General features: G+C 34.5%; 1 protein-coding gene across 1 annotated transcript; it reads right to left on the minus strand.

The window, feature by feature from the left end:
• Nucleotides 1-669: 669 nt before the first annotated feature.
• On the minus strand, nt 670-22221 carry AK7 (adenylate kinase 7). The gene is made up of 18 exons (XM_026050443.1): nt 22135-22221; nt 21695-21889; nt 20099-20207; nt 19454-19548; nt 18775-18885; nt 16058-16141; nt 15509-15597; nt 14885-14975; nt 12459-12536; nt 11464-11613; nt 10913-11041; nt 10313-10448; nt 9376-9504; nt 8255-8323; nt 6787-6984; nt 3524-3744; nt 1659-1817; nt 670-881 (listed from the first exon to the last, which is right to left on the minus strand). Exons 1-18 carry the CDS (start codon nt 22219-22221, stop codon nt 831-833), a joined length of 2181 nt encoding a protein of 726 aa, XP_025906228.1. The 3' UTR covers nt 670-830.
• Nucleotides 22222-24069: the final 1848 nt, after the last annotated feature.

Consider the following 24069-nt stretch of genomic DNA (forward strand, 5'->3'; position numbering starts at 1 on the left):
AGGTGTATGAAATCAATAGGAAAGGGGAATAGCAGCCAAACTAATCAATAGGAAAAGGGAATAGCAGTCAAACCATACCTAGAAAAGGGGGGTGACAGCTGGACATAGTTGGAAAAGTAACTGTGACCCAGCTAGAAACTCCAGATGTTTCTATGAAAAAGAGATATTAAGCATGAATAATGGAGAAATGGTAAATGTCATGAAAATTGTACCAATATGTATGGTACCCAAGAAAATCCTAACACTTGAAGGTTTTTACTAGGAAAACATTCATGCAGCCAGTCCTTGGCCAAGACTAAGAGGTCTGTGTTGCTCTCCCTTTTTTCTGTGGTTAGCTGATAGACGAAGAGAAGATACCCTGTTAAAAAATATAATTTGTTTGTTTTTCTTAAAACAGCTTAATGACAGAACGGATTCTTAGTGATGTAAGCCTTTTTTTTTTTTTTTTTTTTTTAAATGAGCAAAGGAGGTAAGAGACCTTTTTCTATTTGTTTTAATTTTCAGCTAAAATAACCTTTCATTTTTGATTTTTTTTCCCTCATTCAAGAGAGATCTTGAATCTTCTAATTGAAGATCTTATGGATCACAATTTCAAATAAATAAAATATGGATGCATAAACGATGTCTATTAATTATTGTTCTGGTAGAAGATACATTAAAGAACAAATAGAACAGCATATGAATAACAGTACAGTGAATAATACAATATGGGAAATAAAGAGGTTATATAACAAGCCTAAACAACAAAAGAAATTCAAATGCTAAGTATTTTTATGGTGAAATGCATTAGAAGTGTTCTTCTATTACACGATATCTACAGCTGTCAGGATTTAAGGTTTATCTCCCTCAATTTCAGGATTGTTCTTGAAGAGATATTCTGCCTATAAACAGAAGATTTTCAAAGTTACAGATATCAAGTGCCTAGATTTAAAAAAAAAAAGATACACAAACTAACAAAAACGGTTGCTTTAAACAAAAAAAAATCTCAAAAAGGATGAGGGTGTGATCCTCCACTAAAAACTAAGATGTGATCTCTGACAGAGAGGCTAGTGAAACCTTTTCTTCACAGCTGCTACCCAGCCCATTTTCCAGGTTAGTTAGCAGGGAGCCCATCCCTCACGGGCTATTAGCACAGCCTTTGCACTCCATGGAAAGTTCTGGGTGGGAGTAGCCTGGGGCCTGACTGCTGCACCCAAAGGTATAGATAGTAATAGATAAGATAGTTCTTGCAAGAGGAGATCTCAGCCTCCTACCACTACAGATATTTAACACTCTGCTGTCACTCATCTCTGTTTCTGCCAGCCCCTAGGTCACTGCAGAGCACGTAGAAAAGTTGGGAGCTCACATGCCACAACCAATTCTAATAGTGATTATTCTCCTGCTACTGCATAGTAAAACTAGATATCTTTAGTTGTCAGTGTTAACCACACCATTGAAGAGCAGTCAGAATATTCTTTGGGTTTAAAAGCAATTACTGCTGTCTGGAATTGCAGGTACTAACCACCACTGAATTGTGGTAATCAAAATGGGAAACAAGAATTCCCATTCTTCTCTCATCAGAGAGATTCTTTGGGACTAAGTGAATAATTCCACTAAGCTTTTAAAAATATATTTAAGGAAAAATCATCAATAAACAGACACACACACTATCACCTTACCAGAAAATCGACTGGATCCTCTGGCCTGATCTTACAGCATTCGTTTAGCCCTTGCATAAGTGTTGGCATGACATGCTTCATTAAGTAGTTTCGTAAGGGAATGGATTGGGCCTCCAGTAACTCTTCTTCTTGTCTCTTCACTTCTGCCAGACGTTTGTTCTACAAATAATGAACCAGAGAATAAAATGTATAACACTTAACAAGTAACACTTGACTAAATAATAATGGCGGTCTCAAGAAATAATAAGGATTAAAAACCATGAACATTAAAAAAAAAAAAAAAAAAAACCCACACACTTAATAGCACCATTATGAACTTTTTATTAATTTTGGAGCATAGTGCTTGCTAAGGAAAGTGAACCAAGCATGATGAAAACTAAAATAGTGTACCTTGTAAAAATTTTTTATTTCTCACATCTTTTACACCTAAATGGAAGTTTATTCTGTTTTGCATACTTCTATTTCTATAAGGTATTTGGCAAAGTGCCTGGAAAACACTAGTATGTGTCAATTCAAAAAATCACTGCTATTACAATTGCAGATAATTTATTGAGAGATTTTTCAGCTGGGGGCAGGAGAGTTTTTTAACTCTGTGAAGAGCCTTGACTCTCTTAACTGCAAAATGTATTAAATTTTTTTTTTAAGACTTTTTTTTTCCCCTGGGAACAGAACTTAATGTGCTAAAATGCCAGTGGGTTATATCTCTTTACATCAGCTACCATTATCCTTGTAGTCCAGTCAAATCTGATAAAATGATTACACTCATAAAGTAAAACAAACAAAAAAGGTGCCAAAATTTGAGTTAGCCTTTTGTTATTTAATAGTAGTTAAGAGCATCTGAACTTGCAAGTTTTAGCCAGACAGCTACTCAAACATTTATTATCCTCTCTTCTCTTGTGTTCAATAGTAGCCTAAGTCATAGACAGAGCAAGCAGGAGAGACTGAAGAAAAACAGAGAGATTACCCTTCTGTACCCAAGCATGACACAAAAAGCCATATTCTAATACAACTGAATTACCTGATTCATCCTATCTAGGAGTGATATTCAATAAATCATCTGGTCTTTGGGCACTCTATCCAGAAATTGTAGCTAATCTACAATCTCAAAGGTAAATGAATCTTGCTTAGATTTTCCTGAGTACCTGCCTCTTTAAACACACATTTTACTTAAATACCTATTTTAGATTCAAATAATGTGTAGTTTGCTTTCCTTGAGGTTAGATGGCTTTGAATTGGATGTAGATAAAAACGTGTTAACTATCCTTGCTAACCTTTCAAATAATCTTCCGGAGAGAACAAAATGCTATTTAATCTTGAATGAAACTGAAAATAAACATAGAGATGACAAGCCAACATCAGAGCAATATAAAAGCTTGTTTAAAAGTGGGCAATTCCGGGGTATTATTTCCCCATAGATATGGGTGCACATCCACATATAAGAAAATAATTCCTCCTCAGAATGATCAGTTTGTTTTAAATGTCTCTAAAAGGAGACAATAGAAGAGCTGCCTTCTCGTGAAGCAAGCTGACTTTGGGTGAGAATGAAAAAAGTTACTGCAGTGTCTGTTTCAGGTATTCCTCACTAAAATACCACCTAGCTCCTGATGGTGCTACTCCTGCACAATGGGATTGCAGAGAGCTCGAGTGCAAACTGGAATATTGATCAGACTATGTGGAGCTAAAAGCCTTGTTAGAAAGGCAACCCCCCAATGGCAAAATATGATAGAATGAACTCTATGTATGTTATATTTTACAAGCTTAAGTGCATACACCACATTTCCAAGCATAACAGATAGCAGGAAGCCCCTTTATTTCTACTTTTTAAATCACAAATACAAATACTTGCCCAGAAAAATATAACTTACCCACTCTATCCACTTTTCCTTCCTTTCAGCCCTTTCCTCAGCTTCTCTACGTTCTTGCTCAGCTGCCTCTTTAGCTTCTTTGGCAAGGCGTTCCTCAGCTGCTTTCCGTTCTAAGTTTTCCTTTTCTTCATCTGTCAAACCATAATTCCGAGGTTCCCCAATTTCTTTGATAATCTCTTTTACAATAACTCTGTTCTCAGGATCTTCCAACTTGACTACATCTTTTAAACAATAGAAGAGATTTTTTTTTTCAGGGATTTTATCGATTATTAGTGATTGTTAGGGAACAACAACAATATATGGTGACCATATTGTTTGAATTCTCCATTATAAAATGTTATTTTCAGGTGTCTCTAAGAGAAAACATTTTGCTGTATAAATTAAATTTTCTATACCTGAATTCCTTTACAATTTCAGCTAAAATAAATTATTTTTCCAAGATGATGATACAGAAAAAGCTAATAACTTTTTTTTTTTTTTTTTTTTTTTTTTTTTTATGTTTTTCTCAGCAGTTGTAACTTGGCTATGTTTTGAAGCTTGAAAAATCAGGTCAACAAAGCATTTGAGTTGTTCCTTCAGCCAGGCTTATGTCAAGTCATGCAAATTTTTGAAACTGTAAGCTTCTGAATTCCACACACTTTGCCACACAGGTTACACAATACATTGGTAGAATTGGGCAACAAACTCTGTAAAATTCATTCATACACTGTTTTGGAACACAGACCCATCGCCAAATAAAATCTTACTGTGTTCTAACTGCAAAGCCTATCAATAGTTTTATGCAGGGGCATAGCGTTTGAGCAGTATCTCTTTCATTCACTCTTGTTTTTAAGTTTTGGAAGCTATTTGAGCATCAGACTTGCAGAAATACTCAGAAAAATGGAGACTGTCTGCAGGGCTTTCTGGGCCTGTATGCATTCAGTGTGGACGTATCTGGCAGAAGGGGTACAGAAAAGGAAGAAAAGAAGGAAATTCAGGCCTACAAAGATTAAAAATACAGAGGTAAAGGTGACAAGGGATTGCAAGTATAAAGGCACAAAAGCAGCTAAGGAGAGAAAGTAGAGAAAGAGGGGAAAAAGAAAATAAAAAAGGCTAATTTAGATTAGAATCCAATAGTCCTTCGTATCCATTCCTCTGCTTTATGAAGATATTTTGAAAGCTGTTGGCAAAGGATGCTTCCCATGTCTTTCCAAGCACTAGTTTTGACAGAAGGTAGGAGTCCGTTACTGAAGTCATTGTTCCAATAAACAATGCAGTTGTGATTGGACTTGAGGTCTCAAATCTCCTAATTACACAAGGCAGGAAGATAACATAACTACTTGCTAAAGGGTTTTTTTTTTTTTTTTTTTTTTTTTTTTAAATCAATTTCTTCTTTCAAAAAAAAAAAATCAGGAATTATCTGGATATATGAATTACATTGCAAAATCTTTACATTGCAAACTAATGCAACAGAATTCCTAGGCATACTTTAAATGACTATTTTTAATCATGCAAAGTACTTAGGACTCTGCATTGAGTGTGAGCTCTTGAATATGCCAGACTTTTCGCAATAACCTAGCAACATTTCTATGTAGAAAAACGTTCCAGTAGTCATATAACTGGATTTCTCCAAAGACACATCTTTAAATAATAATATAGTTAACACTGACCCTAATCAAGAGGAACCAGCACCAAAATGGGGTTCACAAATTAAAATTTCAAACCAAATTGCTGTTAAAATTCTAACACGCTTTTTTTGTGTGTGTGTGTGTGGATCTAACATACTTGCCTTACCATTCTCATTTTGGAGATTTTAAAAAAAAAAAAAAAAAAAAAAAGAGAGAGATACAAAGATAACTGACTTAAAGAATTCATGTATGAGTCACTACAGAAAATCAGGGTTTCCAAAATTTTGAAGCCCACTCTTTTGTACTAATTGTATTTCAAACTCAGAAAAAAATAATATAATCAATTGATATAACCATAGATTATGAATTTCTAAAATTAACATGCAAGTAAGTTTTGATTACTTCAAAACAAAATTTTAAGAATCATGTGCAATTCTTCAACTAATCCACACTGAAGTCAGTAAAACCAGCTAATTTCCTTTAGAATATGACCAAGAAAACAGTCAAGGCTCTGTTTAAATCTGATTATTAAATCTGATATGAAAAACAAAAGCAACATCTAAAGAGAGAAGAAACAAACAGACATTTACATCTTATCATCTACTTCCTTTTATGAATTGAGGTAAAATATGGTAGGATTGTAAAATAGATTTGAGTGGAAAACTGCATGAGAGAATGAGGATAGAATCTAAAAATCCCTTGTCAGAGGCTCAACGTGCACTGAGACACTTGGAAGCAAAAAGGCAGAAGAGTAATTTAGAGAAAATTCCAAATGTAAAATCATCATGTTAAGACACCATTTTTGTCTCTAAGCATACTTCCCAAACAGCACAAGTATGATATTGCTCTCAAAATACTCCCTGGAATGACTGACATTACTTTAAAAAAATGAGGAATTCAGCTATCATTAAGATTGCTCCATAATTAGTTTCTCATAACCCATCTCATCTAGGGATATTCTTAATATCTGTAGCTTGATTCTACTTCCAGGGGTTTCCACCTGTTCTTTCTCTTTCTTTTTCTTTCTTTCTTTCTTTCTTTCTTTCTTTCTTTCTTTCCCTCTCTTTCTTTATCTCTCTCTTTCTTTCTCTCTTTCTTTATCTCTCTCTTTTTCTCTCTCTCTCTCCCCAGATTTAATTAATTAACTTAATTAAATGCTTAATTAATTAATTAACACTTCTAGAATTCTCTCTAGAGTGCTGTCACATTATCTGTTCCTACAGCTAGATATAGTAGAAAACGGATGGAGAAGAAAACCTCTGCCCCAAGTCATTAATCATTTTCTTTCTTCTATTACAAATTACCTCTGTAATGTGATGGCATCTGAGGATAACATAAAACAATATATAAGTGATTTCAACATTGAAATATCATGAAATATATTATCACATCAATACAAGAAGATGCAAGTGTAGATGTCTGCAACCTGTCAGAAAATTGTTTGGGTTTTTTAACCTACAATTAAAATGCAAATTTTAAAAGAAAATAACTGTTTGAACCAAAGAGAATGACTCAGAATTCTTAAGGCATACAAGATTTTCTGCAGTTATTTTTAAATGCTTATACTATATTTATTAATATTATTATAAATATTGTTTTATGTACATTTACTCTATTATTTCAAAAGATTATGCGTAATTTTTAATTATTTCTTACCAATAATCTGAGGATGTATTTCAAGTTCATCAAAATAGTTGAGAACACTCTCATCTTCTGTGTTATAGTCTCTGAAAAAGCGAAGAGTATCCAGGAACCTGTTCTGGGTGTAATGAGTCCCAGCAACAACACTCTCGGGGAGATTTATTATTCTGTTTTTAAGGAATTCATCAGAGGCAGCCAAAGAAATAACAAATTCTGTGAAGAAGAATATATTTTCTGAGAAATAATTTCTATGGCATGTATTATTACTTTTCCTCCTTATTACCTATTTTTAATTAACGTAAGTAGATGTATATTGCATCTATCTTTATGCAGAAGTTCATTAAGAAATGTCTTACATTCTCTATTTCCACATTTGTATCAGTATTTATCAAGATGAAATCTGTTTGGAAAGCAGCAAAGCCACAGAACCCAATTTCACCAAATTCTCTCTTAGCACTAGGGGTGCTAGCACTTCTTTAGTGCAGCCAAACTAGCACGCGACACTGGAAAATTTAACAACTTGTTTATCAAAAATTAGATTTCAGTGGACTGTGATTTTTAATCTCATTAAGAAAGATATCTCTGCTGAATTAAAGTAAATTCAAATAAATTTAATTATCTGTAGTTACACTTAAGTATACTATGCCACATGCTGTAAAACTTGGCATCAGTTACATTTGCAGTATGCTGTTAGACAGGAATAAAAGAAAACTTTCAAGGAGACACAAAGATTGTATCTCCCTACAGTACTTCAAAAGTCTTATATTTGCAATTTTATTATGCTTTATCTTGCTCTGTTTTATCAGCTCAAAAATCAAAAGAATTTGTGCTTTGTTAAATAGTAATTCATATATTTCTGTAACAATTTTTGTGTATTTCTTTCTAGCATACTACTGAATATAATAATACTGATATTTTTTTTAATAGAAAAAAAATGGACATCAGTGAGAAATTTACAGACTCCATCACAAACAGCCCTTGCCTCCCAAAACTGCCCCCACACACACACAAAAAAAATCAATTTCATGACATCTTTCAAGATAACATAGTAAGCAGTACAAAGGACTCTACAAAAGAGTAAAGATAAGCTTATGTCTTTTTAATATGCCAAGTTCAGGCACTCGTGTTTATTCCATTAATAGCTGCAGTAATCACAGCAAAGGCAGCACTACTTTTGTTACAAGCCAGCATTTGTTATTTTCACAAAAAGAGAGCAAGGAAATAAAATAAAATAAAATAAAATAAAATAAAATAAAATAAAATAAAATAAAATAAAATAAAATAAAATAAAATAAAATAAACACAAACCAATCCCAGATGCTCCTTTTGACTAATTGTTCACTTTCAAATGAAAGGGTAGCAGCATAACATGAATTAAATACTTCTTATATGTTAGATAAAATGTGACAGCGGCATTTCAGGTTTCTTATCAGTGATAGCAATACTTGGAAAACAGCTCTGTTTATAAAAGTGTCAAACTTACCAGGTGTGATTAATTTATCACATTTATATATTTTGCCTTTAATTTCCTCTTCCTCATCTTCATCTTCCACTAAAACAAAAGTAAGAACAAACCCACATTGTCATTTGAATCAACGATATTATTGCATTTGCCAAAAAGGTGCCTAGTATTTTGTGTTGGTATAACTTACACTAATGTTTTGATAATTAATCAAATCTAGATCCTGATTTAGAGAGGTTGTTAATGCTGCCAGTCATCACAAAGTTCTCCTATGGAACACTATAAGTTATCTGCCTATATCTACAAATACATGCAGTTTCAGAATGGGTCCATACCGCTGTCCTGACCCTGGCCTCTCCTAGATATTCTTCTTAAAGACAGAATCAGGGTTCTGGACACAGCTTACAGAATTACAGTTAAAAAGATTCCTACTTCCATGCGATCAGCTCTTCTCCAGCTGAGTGTCAACCAGCTGAGGTACCTGCCGAACATCAGCTGAACGTGGCGATTTACAACCTGCCTTACTGAGCTAAGCGGGAGTGAATTTGGTTTTCTTTATCAGCTCATGCTGTGACTTACATGGGGAGATGGTGCTTGGTCCTAATGCGTACACAGTGCTTGTCAGAATCTGAAGAAGGATATACTGACTGTGTATGTTGCAGAGCTCCACTGAACTCATATCCTCTGAAGAATACCCACGTAGAGATACCCACATACATATACACATAGAGATACCCACATAGATACCCACGTAGAGATACCCACACAGAATGTGCATTGACTATTGGCTCAGGCCCCTTGTTAAGCAGTCCTTGAATACTACAAATATATTCTGCCTTAGGAGCATGCTTAGGTGAAGCAGTCCAGCACAAAACAATACAGTGTCTTCCACAGCTATACATTTACTTACAACTTTGTCAGCAAAGATAGCCCGAAAAAAATATTTTCTTAAATTAAAAAAAGAAAAAAAAAAGAAAAATGGGTTGCAATCTTTTAGAAATTTTGAGCAGCCTGTGAGAACGAGTATTTTGTGTGTCTTGCACAGCAATCATTGCAGTGTTCATACACACGAGTATGGCAATGATAAATATAATTATAACAACAACATTAACAGCAGTAAAATCAAGGCCAGCAGTACTTACAATTAAAAAGTTCTTTTGCCTGATCATAAGTTTCCGGGAATCCATCCAAAACATATCCCTGATTCCTACAGGGCATTGTTTTAAGCTTATCTTTTGTGAATTTAATAACATATTGGCCTTGTATTTGATCTAAAACAAAAAGACAGTTAATATGTTTATAGAATACAGATATCTGAAGGTATTTCATTAACATTTTAGCTAATTTATCCCAGAAGGTTTTATTTAGGCTCTAAAAATAATTCTATAATTTGAATAACTATGTTGCATGTTGTCAGAGATCTATGTAATGTGTAGCAATTAAATAAATTTATTAGAGCTTAGAAAGCTATAAATATTAGAACTCTAAAGGAAACTAAAAACTCGAGTGGATATTTGGAATAATAGTATAGAGTCCTAGGCATTTTTAAACTTTCTTCAGATTTTAATAGAAAAAGCAAAGAGGCTTTTTTATTATACATACATAGAAAAAAATATATATTTTTTCTACTATACATACATAGATAAAATGTGACAAAACACACGCGACAAAGCAAAATTTGATGTCTGCAATAAGACTTAAAAATAGTCTTGCAACAGAACTGTGAAATAGGAACTATGAGTTTCACTTTCAGATGACTAGACCAAGATATGAGGAGGTCTATTAATCTGTTCTGTATTGTTGAACAAATGTGTGACAAACAAAACCCCTTGTTTTGCCCTGATTTTTCCTCCTCTAGCAACCATTGACTCGAAATTCCTACTTCTTTATTCTTCAGCTTGTATAATTTCACAATTGTATTTGATTTTTTAATTACATTTAAATACAAATTGATAAGGCATGATTCTTGCTTTTAAAAGTATCTACAAGATCCAAGGGACAAATTTATTGCTTTATTTGTTATTTGTATAGGGTTGCAGCATTTACCTAAATCCCATTTTATCACTTGGTGTTTCCTACTCCCATTTTGTTCCATGCTTTTTTTGATTTCATCTAATAACTCTCGGGCTTCCTCTATATTTTCACTCTCATCATCATCATCTTCTCCCTCTTCTCCTATGTCATCTGCTTCTTCTTTTGGAGCAACAATTTTCTCCTAAAGACAACAATATGGACATGAAACATGACAATATGAATATGAACTCAGAAATACTATGCTAGATTTCTTTTTATACACAGATATAATAAAAGGATATAATATATCCTTTTATTTAAGGATATAATATAATATAATATAATATTATAATATAATTAAGGATATAATATAATATATATTAAGGATATTATATTAAGGATAATATAATATAATATAATATAATATAATATAATATAATATAATAAAAACCCCACTTTATTCTACATTTTAATTTCAAATTTATTCCTGTGCAATAAGGTAGTAAGCAACCTGCAGTCACTAAAAAGACCTGTGAATCCCCCAAAGATGATAATATCTCAAAAGATCCGTTCTATTCTAAAGTAGATTACTGAAAAACTAGGTTTATTTGAGGTCAGTAAAGAAAAATAATAAATAAAATAATAATAATAATACTGAAAACACACCAGATTTGCTATTGTTTCAGATATTACATCTTTTATTTTAATGTGATGTAGCTTGTAGTGCCTGCAGAGATTTTCAGCAATGCTAGACTTTCCAACTCCAGGAGGACCGTGAATATAAATTTTGAGAGGCTGAAAAAGAAAGATAAAAATGTAACATTCTTCAAAAAAAAATGGTGGTTTTATTTAAAAGGAACATTCTTCCCAGATAATTATCCTTAATAAATTATTCTTAAATATTTAAAGTTTAGATACATGTTAGTTTATTTTATACTAAGTATCATCTGTTTAAATCTCTCCTATGTCTTAGGACAATACTGAAAATAGTTAGCAACTCACCACATTTTCTATTGTTGCAGAAATCACAGAAAAAACACTTAGCTAATTGTACCGTACTCTCTGTAAACTATAATTTAATTTTCAGTTTATATGTCCACTTATTTTGCTTCTCTATCAGTATTCTAAGTGTTTTCTCTTAAGGAAATAAAAGTATGCATTCATATAATCACTTCTATTTGAAAAAGGGAACATTTTAAAAAATGTCAAGCCATTACCAGCAATCCTCGACTTTCCTTGTATTCTTTGATGATTTCTTCAATGTTCTCCACCAGTCCTGTCTGAGCAACCCACTTAATGTTGAAATTGTCTTTCAGAAAAATAGCCTCCATTCGTAGATTCACAAACAACATATCCAAATGTGATTGCTGAGGAAGCAAAAAGCACATTTTGTTTCACAGAACTTAGCTATGCATGTTGAAAGTGCAGTATTGATTGTCGTATACTGAAGACTGGGATGGACTGGAGAGAACAGAAAAGGATAAAAGCACAGGAGAAGAAGGGTTTTGCACAGAAATTGTATTTTTTTAAAATTAATCTCTAATCTTTAGATCTTTCAATGTGCATTTATATTTAAGTATTTTCATTGACTACTGAAATAGTAACCACTGCACAATTATTTTGCATTATACAAAGGTTCCATATTATTGCAAGGAAATAATCTTTTTCATAAATCTACGAAGTGCCATCTTAAAAGAAGCAGGGGTTTCCTTGTTGTTGTTGTTGTAGTTTGTTGTTGTTGTTGTTGTTTGTTTGTTTGTCCCTCCTGTTGCTCCTGTACAGTTGATTTCAGCTAAATATAGGAATATAACTTAACTGACATGTGCCATGTTGCTCGGCCTTAGTAGCATTTCATTATTAACATTTTCTTATTTTTTATGATTTTGTGCTGGTTTTGTAAGAGTGTTCCTATATGCTCAAGGCATTGACATCAGTGTTGCTCTGCTTTTCAAAATTAGGCTGTAACTCCACACAATTCTCTGTTTTAGGTTCGTTTAACTTTCAGTATATTTATTTGGTGATTTAAAATATTTAAACTTTAAATTTTATTATTATTATTAAATTTAAATATTAAATTTAAAATTTAAAATACTTTTTTTAGTCAGGTTTTAGGGTTATACTTTTGTAATGAAAGAAGGAAATAATACTTTAATGATGCTATATTTTTATATCCTTTTCTTAAGTAATAAAAGAAGAAAACAGACAAACAAACCGTTAACTCTTTGATCAGGAATGCATTTTCTCTTGGAATCATCTCAATTTTTCCAGGTCCAAGATTTTTGCTGATACACTAGAAAAAGAAGTATAATATATATGTAAATTCATATTCTTTGAAAAAAGTGAACAGGATTTCTGAGGATAATATTTTCTTTTAGACTTTATTTTACACATGGAAAATCAGTATACTGATTTGAAATAACAACATTATGATGTTAACTTTAATATTAATTTTAAATCTCTCTCCCTCTTTTGCTATATATTGACCCCTCTGAACTAAAAAAAAAAACAAGTGTCCAAAGGTCTTATATCTTTATATGACTTGCTCCTTTTAAGCTCTAGTTGAACACCTATTTTATTTCCCAGTTTGTCCATTTCAGATTCTTAAAATGTTTAATTCTGTTGAGAATCAGGAAAGAACAATATCAATAGCTCTCCATATTAGATTGCATCCTTGTGTCTGCAGATAGATAAGTTGCTATTAGTTATTCTTACAGCCTTTTAAGAATAGCTTAAATCAAAACAATAAAAAAAAAAAAAAAAAAAAAAAAAAAAAAAAAAAAAAAAGACCTGATTTCATAAAAATGTAACAATGGCTTTATGCGTCTTGATCAAATCTACATATATTCCAGTGTTCTGTCTTCAGTAGTGGTCATTAGTGGATGCTTAAATAAAAGTAAGAACACAAAAAAATACATCTCAGAAAATTCCTAAACTAGAAATTACTACTGTGCAGTTAGTAACTCTAATGGTAATAAGAAATGATATTCCAGTCTTCCCCTGGACTGCGATAGGTCCTAGTTAAGATTGTTCACTGCTGAGCTCTCCACTGATAATTTCTCGTCACTACAAGACCTATCCATTTACTATTTCCCTCTATGTCATATCTTTTAAACAACCACATTCTCATGAGAAGGCCCACTGTCTTTTCCTAGGATGCTAGCTTCTCCTAGCTTCTCCTCTGCTTCTGGTGAAGCATTGCATTGAAAGCCTTTGAGAAATGAGACTACATCAGCTCACTCATCCTTGCCCATATTTGCTGGTCGTGTCAAAGAACTTCAGTAGGTTTCCAAAGCTGTTTTTTCTTCAACAAAAGCCACATTGACTCTTCCCAGATAGAGCATACCTATCCTTTAATGCATTAATTTATTTGTTTCTAATAACATACCTTGTTATTGGCCAATGGTATTATGCATACTGGCCTGCATTTCCCCAAATCTTTCATTTTAAATTAGCATCACTTTGGTCATGCGCTAGTCTTCAAATGCCAGGACAATGCTGAACAAGAGGTCGTACATGGAAACTACATACATGTAAAGTATTTTATCCTTGAATTATTTCTCAACTCTTCGGTGAATACCATGAGAATCTAATGATTTGTTAGAATTCATTCTTTTAAATTCATTCTATAACCTTTTTTTTACAGTCTTTTGTTACAGTTTATATAGTTTTATAATCATCTAGTGAGTCATCCACAAACAAATCCTGAAATACTATGGTGTTTCCAAAGCCTTATCCACACACACTAATACAAAGTATCTCTACATCTTGTCTCCTCTAAGTGCTCCTTTTATACCGTAACCATCTATAGGCCAAATAGATTTACTGGCAGCCTTTTTATTCCTTAAGTGTTTGAAGATAGACTATTCATTTTGATTTTTTTTTTTATTTTGACAGTTCATCTTCATCTTTTTTTTTTCTTTTTTTTTTTTAAATCAGGACATAGCAAATTTAAAAGGCTATCCCCCCCTAACCGCCCCATTCAACCTACTGTTTAACCATGGCAATTTTCACTTTCTCAGGCTTTTCTTTATGGGTACCAATGCCATAGTCCTGCACTTCTAATAATGCAAACTTTCAATGCATCCTTTTCCTAGAGATGTAATATTTTTAACCTCTTTTATACTCATTTTTATGTAACAGGTTTTTTTTATGTATTTTTTTCTGTTCTTACGGTTGACCACAAGCACTGAGTATTTTGACTTTTATTTCCTTCAAATGAGTGCTGACTAATTGCCTTATGTTCACTTAAACAAATTGCAAGATGTTTTGCTTTTCCAAACATCTTGTAACAAAGTTCAGAAATAATCTCAAAATCTTCCTACTAAATCAAGGGAAAAGCCTTTTCAAAGATCATCTAATGGCAGAACTGCAAATTTCAGATCAGTATCTGATTCAGCAGAGCTTTCTTAGGTAACTCTTCTACTGAAGTTACTGAGACTTTTGCCAAAGTCAGCTTTGCACAACCAGGTCCAGATAACGCATTTTGTTAAAAGGACAGAAGTGTTACAGAATTGCAAGATAATTTTTATATCATTTGTTACACAAGATAATTCAGGAAAATCCAGAGACCTCTACTTCAGTGAAATTTACAGCTTTCGAAACCTTACAACTATCTAATAAAATAATTAATTTTCTTACCTTTATTAATTCTTTAAGTGTGTGCATAGATTCATCTACCGCAACTATGTAGTGAGTCTTTGGCTTATGATCTGCTATATTTTGTAATATCCTAAAAAAAGACAAGTACAGTCAAAGTAATAAGTTAGGGAAACACATTTGCAGACTAGGCTTTTATCATTACTAACATTTTAGAAATAATCCAAAGACAAAGGATGCACAGAATCTTGGAGAACAGGATAATTTCATATATATTGTCTCTCATAAGAAGCAAAACTAGATAACCTGTTTGGCCAAAAGTCCCAAGAATAAAAAGTCACGTCTCTAGAAAATATTTATTAAGCTACTGTAGAGGTCAAGTTCCATTCTTGAGCCAGCTGGCTGATACTAATTTCAAACTAGTTTCAGTATTGTGAATCATTTCTTAAAAGCGCGGCACCAGTCTAAGTCAGGTAAAACTTCCAGAAGGCTTAATATTAAAAAAGCTAAAATTTCTGTTTGACTCAACCAGGAGAGACAACTAATTTTGTTAAAATCCCCAAATATGAGAGTTTCAGTACTCTCCTAGCAGATATGGTTTCTTAGCTAGGAACCAATCATTTTCTTCAGGATCATTTATTCAGGTATTTTTCATTATCTACTTACGCTGCTAAATCAACAACATGAATAGTTGGAATAAAATTATTTCCATTTCCAAAGACAGGTATTGCAGGAGCCTCACTAAGCCAAGCCATCTGAAAATACAAACAGGGAGTGAACTGAGAAGGAAAAGATTACAGATGGAAAAAAAAAAAAAAAAAAAAGAAAAAAGAAATATTTGTGTGCTTGGTCTTAAAATGGTTATTTTTAGTACTTTGTATTCCAAATAAAAAAAAAAAAAACTTGAAAAAAGAGCAATATTTAAAAGAAAGACTTTTTTTCCCCTGATCCCTGTAGTCCCTTCATATATCAGACATATTCTCACTACACAGTGCATACTGGGATGTTGTTCAAAAAGTAGAAAAAATAGAAAAAGATCAGATAAAAAAAAAAGGAAATAGCTTCCACTGTAACTAGAACAAATTTCAAAGGGAACAAATTATCTGTTCTGTTCACAGAAGCATTATGTATATGATACCAAAGCTATTAGAAATGCATTCCATTCCGTTGCAGTTTACAGTTAAATTAATCTTCAAAATTCTCTTGGATGTCTACCTTAAAAAAGTAATGCAAGATTCCTTCTCCAGCTCCATACTGCAGTCCTGAAGCAACAACATAAGTTGTAAATTTTTGCTTGTTCTGTGAAATAAAATCAACAAGAACATTCTTATAAAAATACAGTATTGTAAATGGGACAGTGCCTTACCCTGGAACTTGAGTACTCAGATACTATAGAGCAAGTGCTTAGATTGTGTCACTAAGGATTGGAGTAAGATCATTTTTCAACATAACTTTTAGCTATATGTCATACTGCTAATATTTCCCCAAGAATAGAGTTGTAGTCAGCACTAATCTGCCTAAATTTGAAGTGAACAGGGAAAGTAATTCTGGAAACCCTTGAAGCTTTTCTTTGCTAGCATTATACTTGTATTTGACTTTCTGAGAGGTAGGAAGTAATAATTCAGTACTTTTATAATCACTTTATATTGATTTTGAGATAAAATTTTAGACAAAATAAGCGAACTGTACGAGTATCTTCCTAAACACAGATCATGATCGATCTCCATTTTGACCATTATGATAATCCTGCCATAAATTTCTCTCTTATGTAAAATGCTACTGCTCAATCAGTGTTGAAGATGGGTATACATAAAATATAGATATTTTAGAATCCGTTTAATAATGAAAACTTTGAAGTGGATCTTTTAAATTAGGATCAACCATACTGAGATACTTAAAATTGATACAAAGTCACTAAACAATTTTCATGTTGCAAAGATCCTATGTATTAGCTCATCTAGATAACACTAATTAACCTGCATTCACCACCAGAGCCAGTAAATGCTTAGATTTGATATCTACATTTCAGGGAGCGAAAAAAATAATTAAAAAGCATCTTTTTATATCATCTTTAAAGTGTAAGAAATCAGTCAGCCAATCTTTCATTAAAGAAGCAAAGCAACATATGAAGGGATGCCATATGAAGACATATACAGCAATGCATTTGTATCTGGGTCTGTATTTTTATGTACCTAGCTATAAAATTAAACTTTGTAATAAAAACTGTATCTCCACTCAGCTGAATGCAACAGCTTTATACTAATTGTATGAAACAGATTAAAATCACAAGATATCACAGATGGCAAAAGAGTTCCTTGACTTAGTTTGCTTGGTCAATATCCTGACAGAAAAAAGCTATTTGTACCCAAAGAGCAATTCCCATATTTGTTGTGGGCCATACCCATGCCACAAGAGGAAGTGTGCTGCAAGGTGCCTGGATTTGTGCTAGACGAAATAAAAAATGCCTTTTGTGAAAGCACAGGAGAGGCCATTAGCTTCTAAAGAGGAGGCAATGAGCAGGATTTTCCTGGCATCTGTCTCTGCAGTAACTTCTTTTGGGCCATTTGTGAAATATAAACCAGTTTGGCACTGTCTGCTATAGCTCTCTGAAATACAAACTTGCAACACATGTCCAGGTCATTCGTAAAGACCTTAAATTGTGCAATATTCATTAAATCCACTAGATGTCACATTCTAGCCATTAATCAGTAGTGGGTTGGTTTGTTTTGGGGTTAGGGTGGTGGGTTTTTTGTTTTTTTTTGGGGGGGGGATGTGGATTTTTTGTTTGTTTATTTGTTTTTGTTTTTTCCTAGCACTATGACTCAGATAGGAAATATTCAAAATTAATGTGCTCGTGAGCTGGGGTGCCAGTGACAACACAGCTGGGAAACAAAGAGATGTTTTGCTATCTGTGGTAGATGTTCCTGCAGAGTTTTGAATTCTGCATTATTAGTCATATAAATTTCTGGATTTTATGATTTCTATGCTTGCTTGTTAATCTACTGGATTAACTAATTTTTTAATTTTCACCTATTTTTTTCCTACTTTTCACTATGGAAAACTGCTGACACACAAAGAGAGTCACCATCACACAAGATATTTTCTTGTCTTCCAGTTCTCCCTCTGAGCCTGCACAGACTCTAGAGACAAGTGCCCATTTCCTCCAAGCATGAGACAAGATCTGAGCCACTGCTGTTATACTTTTAATAATAGCTCCTCAAAGAGATCTATTCTCTAAGAAGATTAATAGTCTAATCAGGCAGAGACAAATGAAGGTGAAGGAAATGAATATAAAATACATACAAAATGATGAAAAACATATAAAGTGATGAAACACATGTAAAGAGATAACATTTGCTCTAGATATTCTGGGTCAGCTCTTTGTCCACAATTTTAAAATGAATTACAAGGGTGGATTAAAATCAAGATGATTCCTGTTCCATGTGCTTGGTCTGTCCAGGAACATGGTAGGTAAGGTCCAAATTATTTACCAGAACATCTTCTAAGCATTTCAGTGACACAACATAACATGTCAATATTTCAAGAGGGATGCTACTTTCCTGCAAAGACATGATTTCCTTCCCTCTACCATCTTTCAGCCTTGAGCCTCCTTTCCCCAAACAAGCTCAAAATCTGATTCTCTCTGAAACAGCAACAAGTGTGTTTTTTGTGTTTGTTTGTTTTAATGAGGTGTTATTTAATTACTAAACAAAAAAAAAAAAGAATTTTGAACATAGGAATTTGCATTATGCAGACATATTTCAGAAGAGATTACTGCCTTGTTGGTATTGGTATTAATAACAGGTGTTGTTTGCATTCATCAGGAGAATAATATATATTTAAAAAAAAAACTACCGATAATTTCTGTCATTAAGATAACATAGAAAGCTAAAAGATCCAACAATCTATACTTAAGCAAATTGTTTACATACATTTTTTCCAAGTTTGAGAACAAGTTTTTCAGCATTTATGTGATCGGTAAAGTTAGGATGAGATTTTCTTCTGCGATAATCTTCATCAGTAAAAGCAATTTCTGCATCCTCCTAGGAAGGAAAAACATGATTGTTATACATATAATATTATATAAACATGATAAATATGAAAAACTTTGAAAACAGCTGCAGATAACATTTACATGCACAATTTATGTAAGACTTCACATTTAGGAATTACAATAACATACTACAAAGTGTGTCACATGATTCCTGATGATAATCCTACAACTATATTCAGATATATGAATTTATTCATATATAAACTTGTTAAAGCATGTATTTCACTAAAAATATATTACATTTTTGTATTTTGTAAGTTTTGTATAACTGCAAGACAGTATATATTTTGGTTAGCATAGGTCTCCCCTTTTGCCAAACCGTACTTGATTTTTGTACACAAGTCTCCCTGCTCTTTATAGTTCAGTGCCTAAAGCTCTCTGTCTAGTGGGGTAAATTTAACAATTTTGGTAGCAAGCAGTGGTTCAGGGGCAAGAACAACAAGAAAAACAGACTTGCTGAACCTAATTTACTAATATTGAGATGAATACGGAAACAATTTAATTGCATACATTTAATAGAAAGCATCAGTGAAAATGAAGGGTTTTTTATTGCTTACTGGGTCAAGGGGTTTGCTTTTAGCCCAGCTCATTATTGTTGAAATGAGAATGAATATCTTCGGTGTCTCAAACTGCTGCATCTCTGTACGTAGTGCTGTTTAATAACAAAAAGGGATATTTTTATTGTGACCTGTATTTCTCAAACAGTACAAACCGTAGCTTTGCTTTTATATGAAGGGCCTATATAAGCAGCTATATTACTACATTCTATATTATACCCACTTTTTAGAAAATATACCTTATTTGGCTGAGTATGAAATACATGTAATAACTAAACAAATAATAATATGTCAATAAAGAGTTACATTAACAAGAAGGGAAGAAAAGAAAACCAGCTATACCAAGAATTGGTTAATCTCTAATGACTGTTACGACACTGCAAGTAAAGTGTCTTTTTCTCCATCAAAACAGAATAATCCACAGAACTATAGAAAAAGTCTTCTTAATTTAAGTTAGAGTAAAATAAATAAATGTAGATTATAGTTTGTTGATTCCTCTAGAACTCATGAAGCTATGAATATAAGAGTATAATTTACTCTATCATATAATTATATCTATTATATGTGTACATACATATATATATATGTACATACATATATATATGTATGGCACCAACTTTCCATTCAGCTCATGGCTGTACTAACCAGATGCAGCCCATGTTGCTTCCTCAATTTGCTTTGCATCCTCAGTGATATTATATAAAATAATGTCACACTCAAGCAAGTAACTTAAAAGTTCATCTCGAGAAGAGACCTGTGGAGGGAAAAAAAAAATTTAAAGTTAGAAACCTTCGTTAAAGGAAAAAAATGGAGGGAGGGAGAGAGGGAGGGAGGCAGGAAGGAAGGAAGGAAGGAAGGAAGGAAGGAAGGAAGGAAGGAAGGAAGGAAGGAAGGAAGGAAGGAAGGAAGGAAGGAAGGAAGGCTGCATGTCAAATACATTGGAGTGATGAGAACATGAGAAAGTTATAGTTTGGGGTATTGTACACACTGAAAACTTTTCCTCAGCGCCTTCTTGAGCTCCTTGTTCCTCAAACTATACATGAGAGGATTCACAGTTGGAGGCNGAAGGAAGGAAGGAAGGAAGGAAGGAAGGAAGGAAGGAAGGAAGGAAGGAAGGAAGGAAGGAAGGAAGGAAGGAAGGAAGGAAGGAAGGAAGGAAATCCATACAAAACACCTCTTTCTTTTTAAGTTCAAGTAGTTTTCCCACATGTAGGTTTCTGAAAAGGATGTTAGAATTATTCATAAGACTATAAGACTGATATTGAACTAGGTCAGTCATATGAAAATAAGGATGATGCATAAATTAAATACGGAAGCACACAATCTACAATATATATTCATGTGGTTTGAAAAGAGAAAATGTGGAATTTTAGGATTTATATCTTCAGTATAATTGTATGAAAAAAGATTTTTTTTCTACTATTTTTAGCATTGATCAGCTAGCAGAGGGTGAAGGACAGAAAAATGTCAGCTGCTCTGCAAAATAAAAAATAATCTTATTCAACAGACATGATATGAGATTATAAAAAATAATCTCTTTCAACAGATGCTGTCTGTATCGCTCCAAGAAATGCTTTGCACGAGAGAAGCAACAAAGTTTGAATATCCCTAGCCATAATTTTCCGATGGAACAACTCAGCTATATACATATTCCTGTCAGAACATTCAAATGTTTGAAAAGATTCTAGATAATGAATGTGAGACACTTAATGGCAATCTTACCGCCAGAAAACCTTAAACTACCACATTCTTAAAAGTGATCCCCCTTTAGTTAGCTGAACTTTGAACATGTCTTTGCAGAAAGACGTAGGAATTCAGAAAAACTAGGAATTAGTGGAAGCAGTGATTTCAGTGCATAGTTAGAAAGGGAAGATACTGAATTTGGTCCAAACACCAATATGCCTAAAATGGTGCTAAAATACATAGGAGAGATGAGAAAGATACTTGATGTGTGGTTTTTTTTTTTTTTTTTTTTGTCAGGGAAAAGTATAACAGGATTGTGACTCATGGAGCAGATTATGTTCCATCCAAAGCAGTCAAATGTTTATGTATGTAAGTCCCTTAACATTTGTTGGATCAGACCCAACAGAGAGTGGATGACTATGTAGGAAGCAGAGATAATAAAATATGTGTATAAAGCTTCCAGCAGCAACAGGAGGCCCTTAACACAGGTCATTTTCAAAGATTCAGTGTATGTGGTCATGCCTGATGATGACATGAGATAACAAGACTGCTACTCACTGCATAGGTTTCCACTGCAAAAGATGGTTTATTGGCCTCTGCTTTGGAAAGAGTCCCCACCACTTGGTAGACTCCCTCCTTGGGCTTGTGGCCCCCTTTTGAGTTAGGAACTTCAGCATCTGATGTACTTTCCTCCTCTTCCTCCTCTTCTCCGACCTCTTCCAGCGAGGCCCCAACAACGCACTTGGACAAATACTGCAACACACACGAGTCAGGTTGTGCCCGGCCTCCCTCGGCCCGGCCCTGGGGTGGCACGGACGCCCCTCCAGCTTTGGGGGGCCTTGCGCCCCGAAGGCTGCCACCATCCCCGCTCGCAGCCGCTACCAGGGCCTTGTCCGCAAGGACCGTCACGGTGCCCCATGGCCTCCCCACTCCCGCAGGGGCCCCCGACGCCCTCCCGGCCTCGCCCACAGCCCCGCGGCCGGGGGCGCCGCGGCCACCTCGCCGACGCCGCGGCCGCAATAGGAGTCCAGGTGGTTGAGGAAGACGCGCTGGCTGCGCACGGGAGCGGCTGCCGCCTCCGCCATGGCCGCGCTGGGGACGCGGCCGTCGCTAAGCGACCGCCCCGGCCGCTCCACCCGCCCGGGCGCTGGGCTGGGGCCGCTTCGTCCCCCTCCTCCTCCTCCTCCTCGAGGAAGAGCAGGAGAGCTGCAAGGTGCAGCACAAGCGCAGGCCGTGGGCCCCTCTGCTAGGGCTCAGGGGAGCCTCAGCGCAGTTACGGGGTTCGTCTCTCCTCCCTTAGCGCCTTAGATTAGACAGAGGGGACATAAAAAAGTTTCACTGAGACGTAGATATTGCCAAGAAGGTGGTTTTCTTTAGTTTTTCCAAGGCTCAGGAACAGCAGAGACCATCAACAGGCATTTAGCACGCACCTCTTTTGGGCCCTTTCTGCAGGGCTCGTCCCTAAAGGGAGAAACTCAGTTCCCTGCTTTGAGGCAGGGAGGTGACCCGGCCTACCTTGGTCTGGGCAGTGCTAAATGCATCCTCCTTAATGGCCTTAGCAGACAGCATCTAGGTGAGATAAAAGCCATCCAGGCTTTTTAACTAGTAACCCGTGGTCAATGCATTACCTAATGTCCGTGTTTTGATTTTTTTTTCCCCTCTTCTATTATTAATGCATAATCTTGCCCACAGGAAATGTGCAATTTATGGATTAACAGCTGAATGAGGTAGAGCTGCCAGTTCAGATCATGAAAACAAATTACAGGCTAAGGAGACCTACAGAACATGGCTGTTCTCCACACTTGGAAGAAGCTCCATAGAGACAGCTATTCCACATTTACAGGAAGTGTGTTTTCTTCAGATTGCTAAACCCAGCATGAGAAATTGTGGGATGAGGGGGGCTTATTGCTTTTGAGCTAGTTGCACTAGTCTATTAAAAGAGACATCAGAAGTTTCTTCTAAAGCAAAACACATGCTTTGAAATTACTTTTCAGATGTTTATAACAAGCACTCTAAATGACACAGCATTTTACAAGTGTCTCAAAAAAAAAAAAAAAAAAGCAGTATACCATTACCTTGGTCATTTCCCCCATCTAACGTTTCCTCTCCCATTCCTCCTTTACAATTCCTATCTCCTTACCCACCCTGCCTGACCCCACTGAAGTTTCATTAATTGTGAGTTTGCGGCCAAAGATGCTTTTAAAGTAAAGTGTTGTTTATGGAGACATAGTCCTTAGTTTGTTTACTTCTCTCCCCCCAAGAAAACTGCAACACACACTTGTATTTATTTAATGCTTTAGTCATTGAAATTTAACAAATAAATAGTTGCAAGGGAAAATATTCAAATATAAAATCAGTAAAGTACATTCTCCTCACAGAGGACTAACCATGTGCCACAGAGCTGTGTGCAAAAGAGAGCCTATGAACAGCTTTTAGAGCATGAAAGCACACTCTAGGACAGGAGTGCCAGGGCTTTCAACCTAAAAAGATAATGAAGTAAAAATTAAATTAAGCTCTAGAAAATAGAAGGTTTGACTACAAGCTGTCTTTTCAGTCATAGTTACAACTGCACTATCCCAAATCTATTTTAAGTGCTTTAATAGACTTCTCCAATTAATATGACCAATCCTCAGATGCTGTAAATCAGTGTAGATAATTAGCTATGTAAATCATTAGTTCTTGTAAACTCACAAGCTCCACTGAAGTCAGCAGAATCTATGAGTTTATAAGAGCGAATGATCCATCTCTAAGCACATATATCCAGGGATCTAAGAGCACGGAATAAAAGCAGGATTATTTAAATAAAGATGTACAAATACTGAATAACAGAAGAATACAAAATGTATGATCATCACAGAATTAAAAACTTTTTTTTTCTCCAATAGTATTAGTTTTCATAGCTAACTAACTTTTAAAATGTCTACCATTCAACA

Source organism: Nothoprocta perdicaria, unplaced genomic scaffold (assembly GCF_003342845.1).
Source record: "Nothoprocta perdicaria isolate Ctin4 unplaced genomic scaffold, notPer1 scaffold_69, whole genome shotgun sequence".
Lineage (NCBI taxonomy): Eukaryota > Metazoa > Chordata > Aves > Tinamiformes > Tinamidae > Nothoprocta > Nothoprocta perdicaria.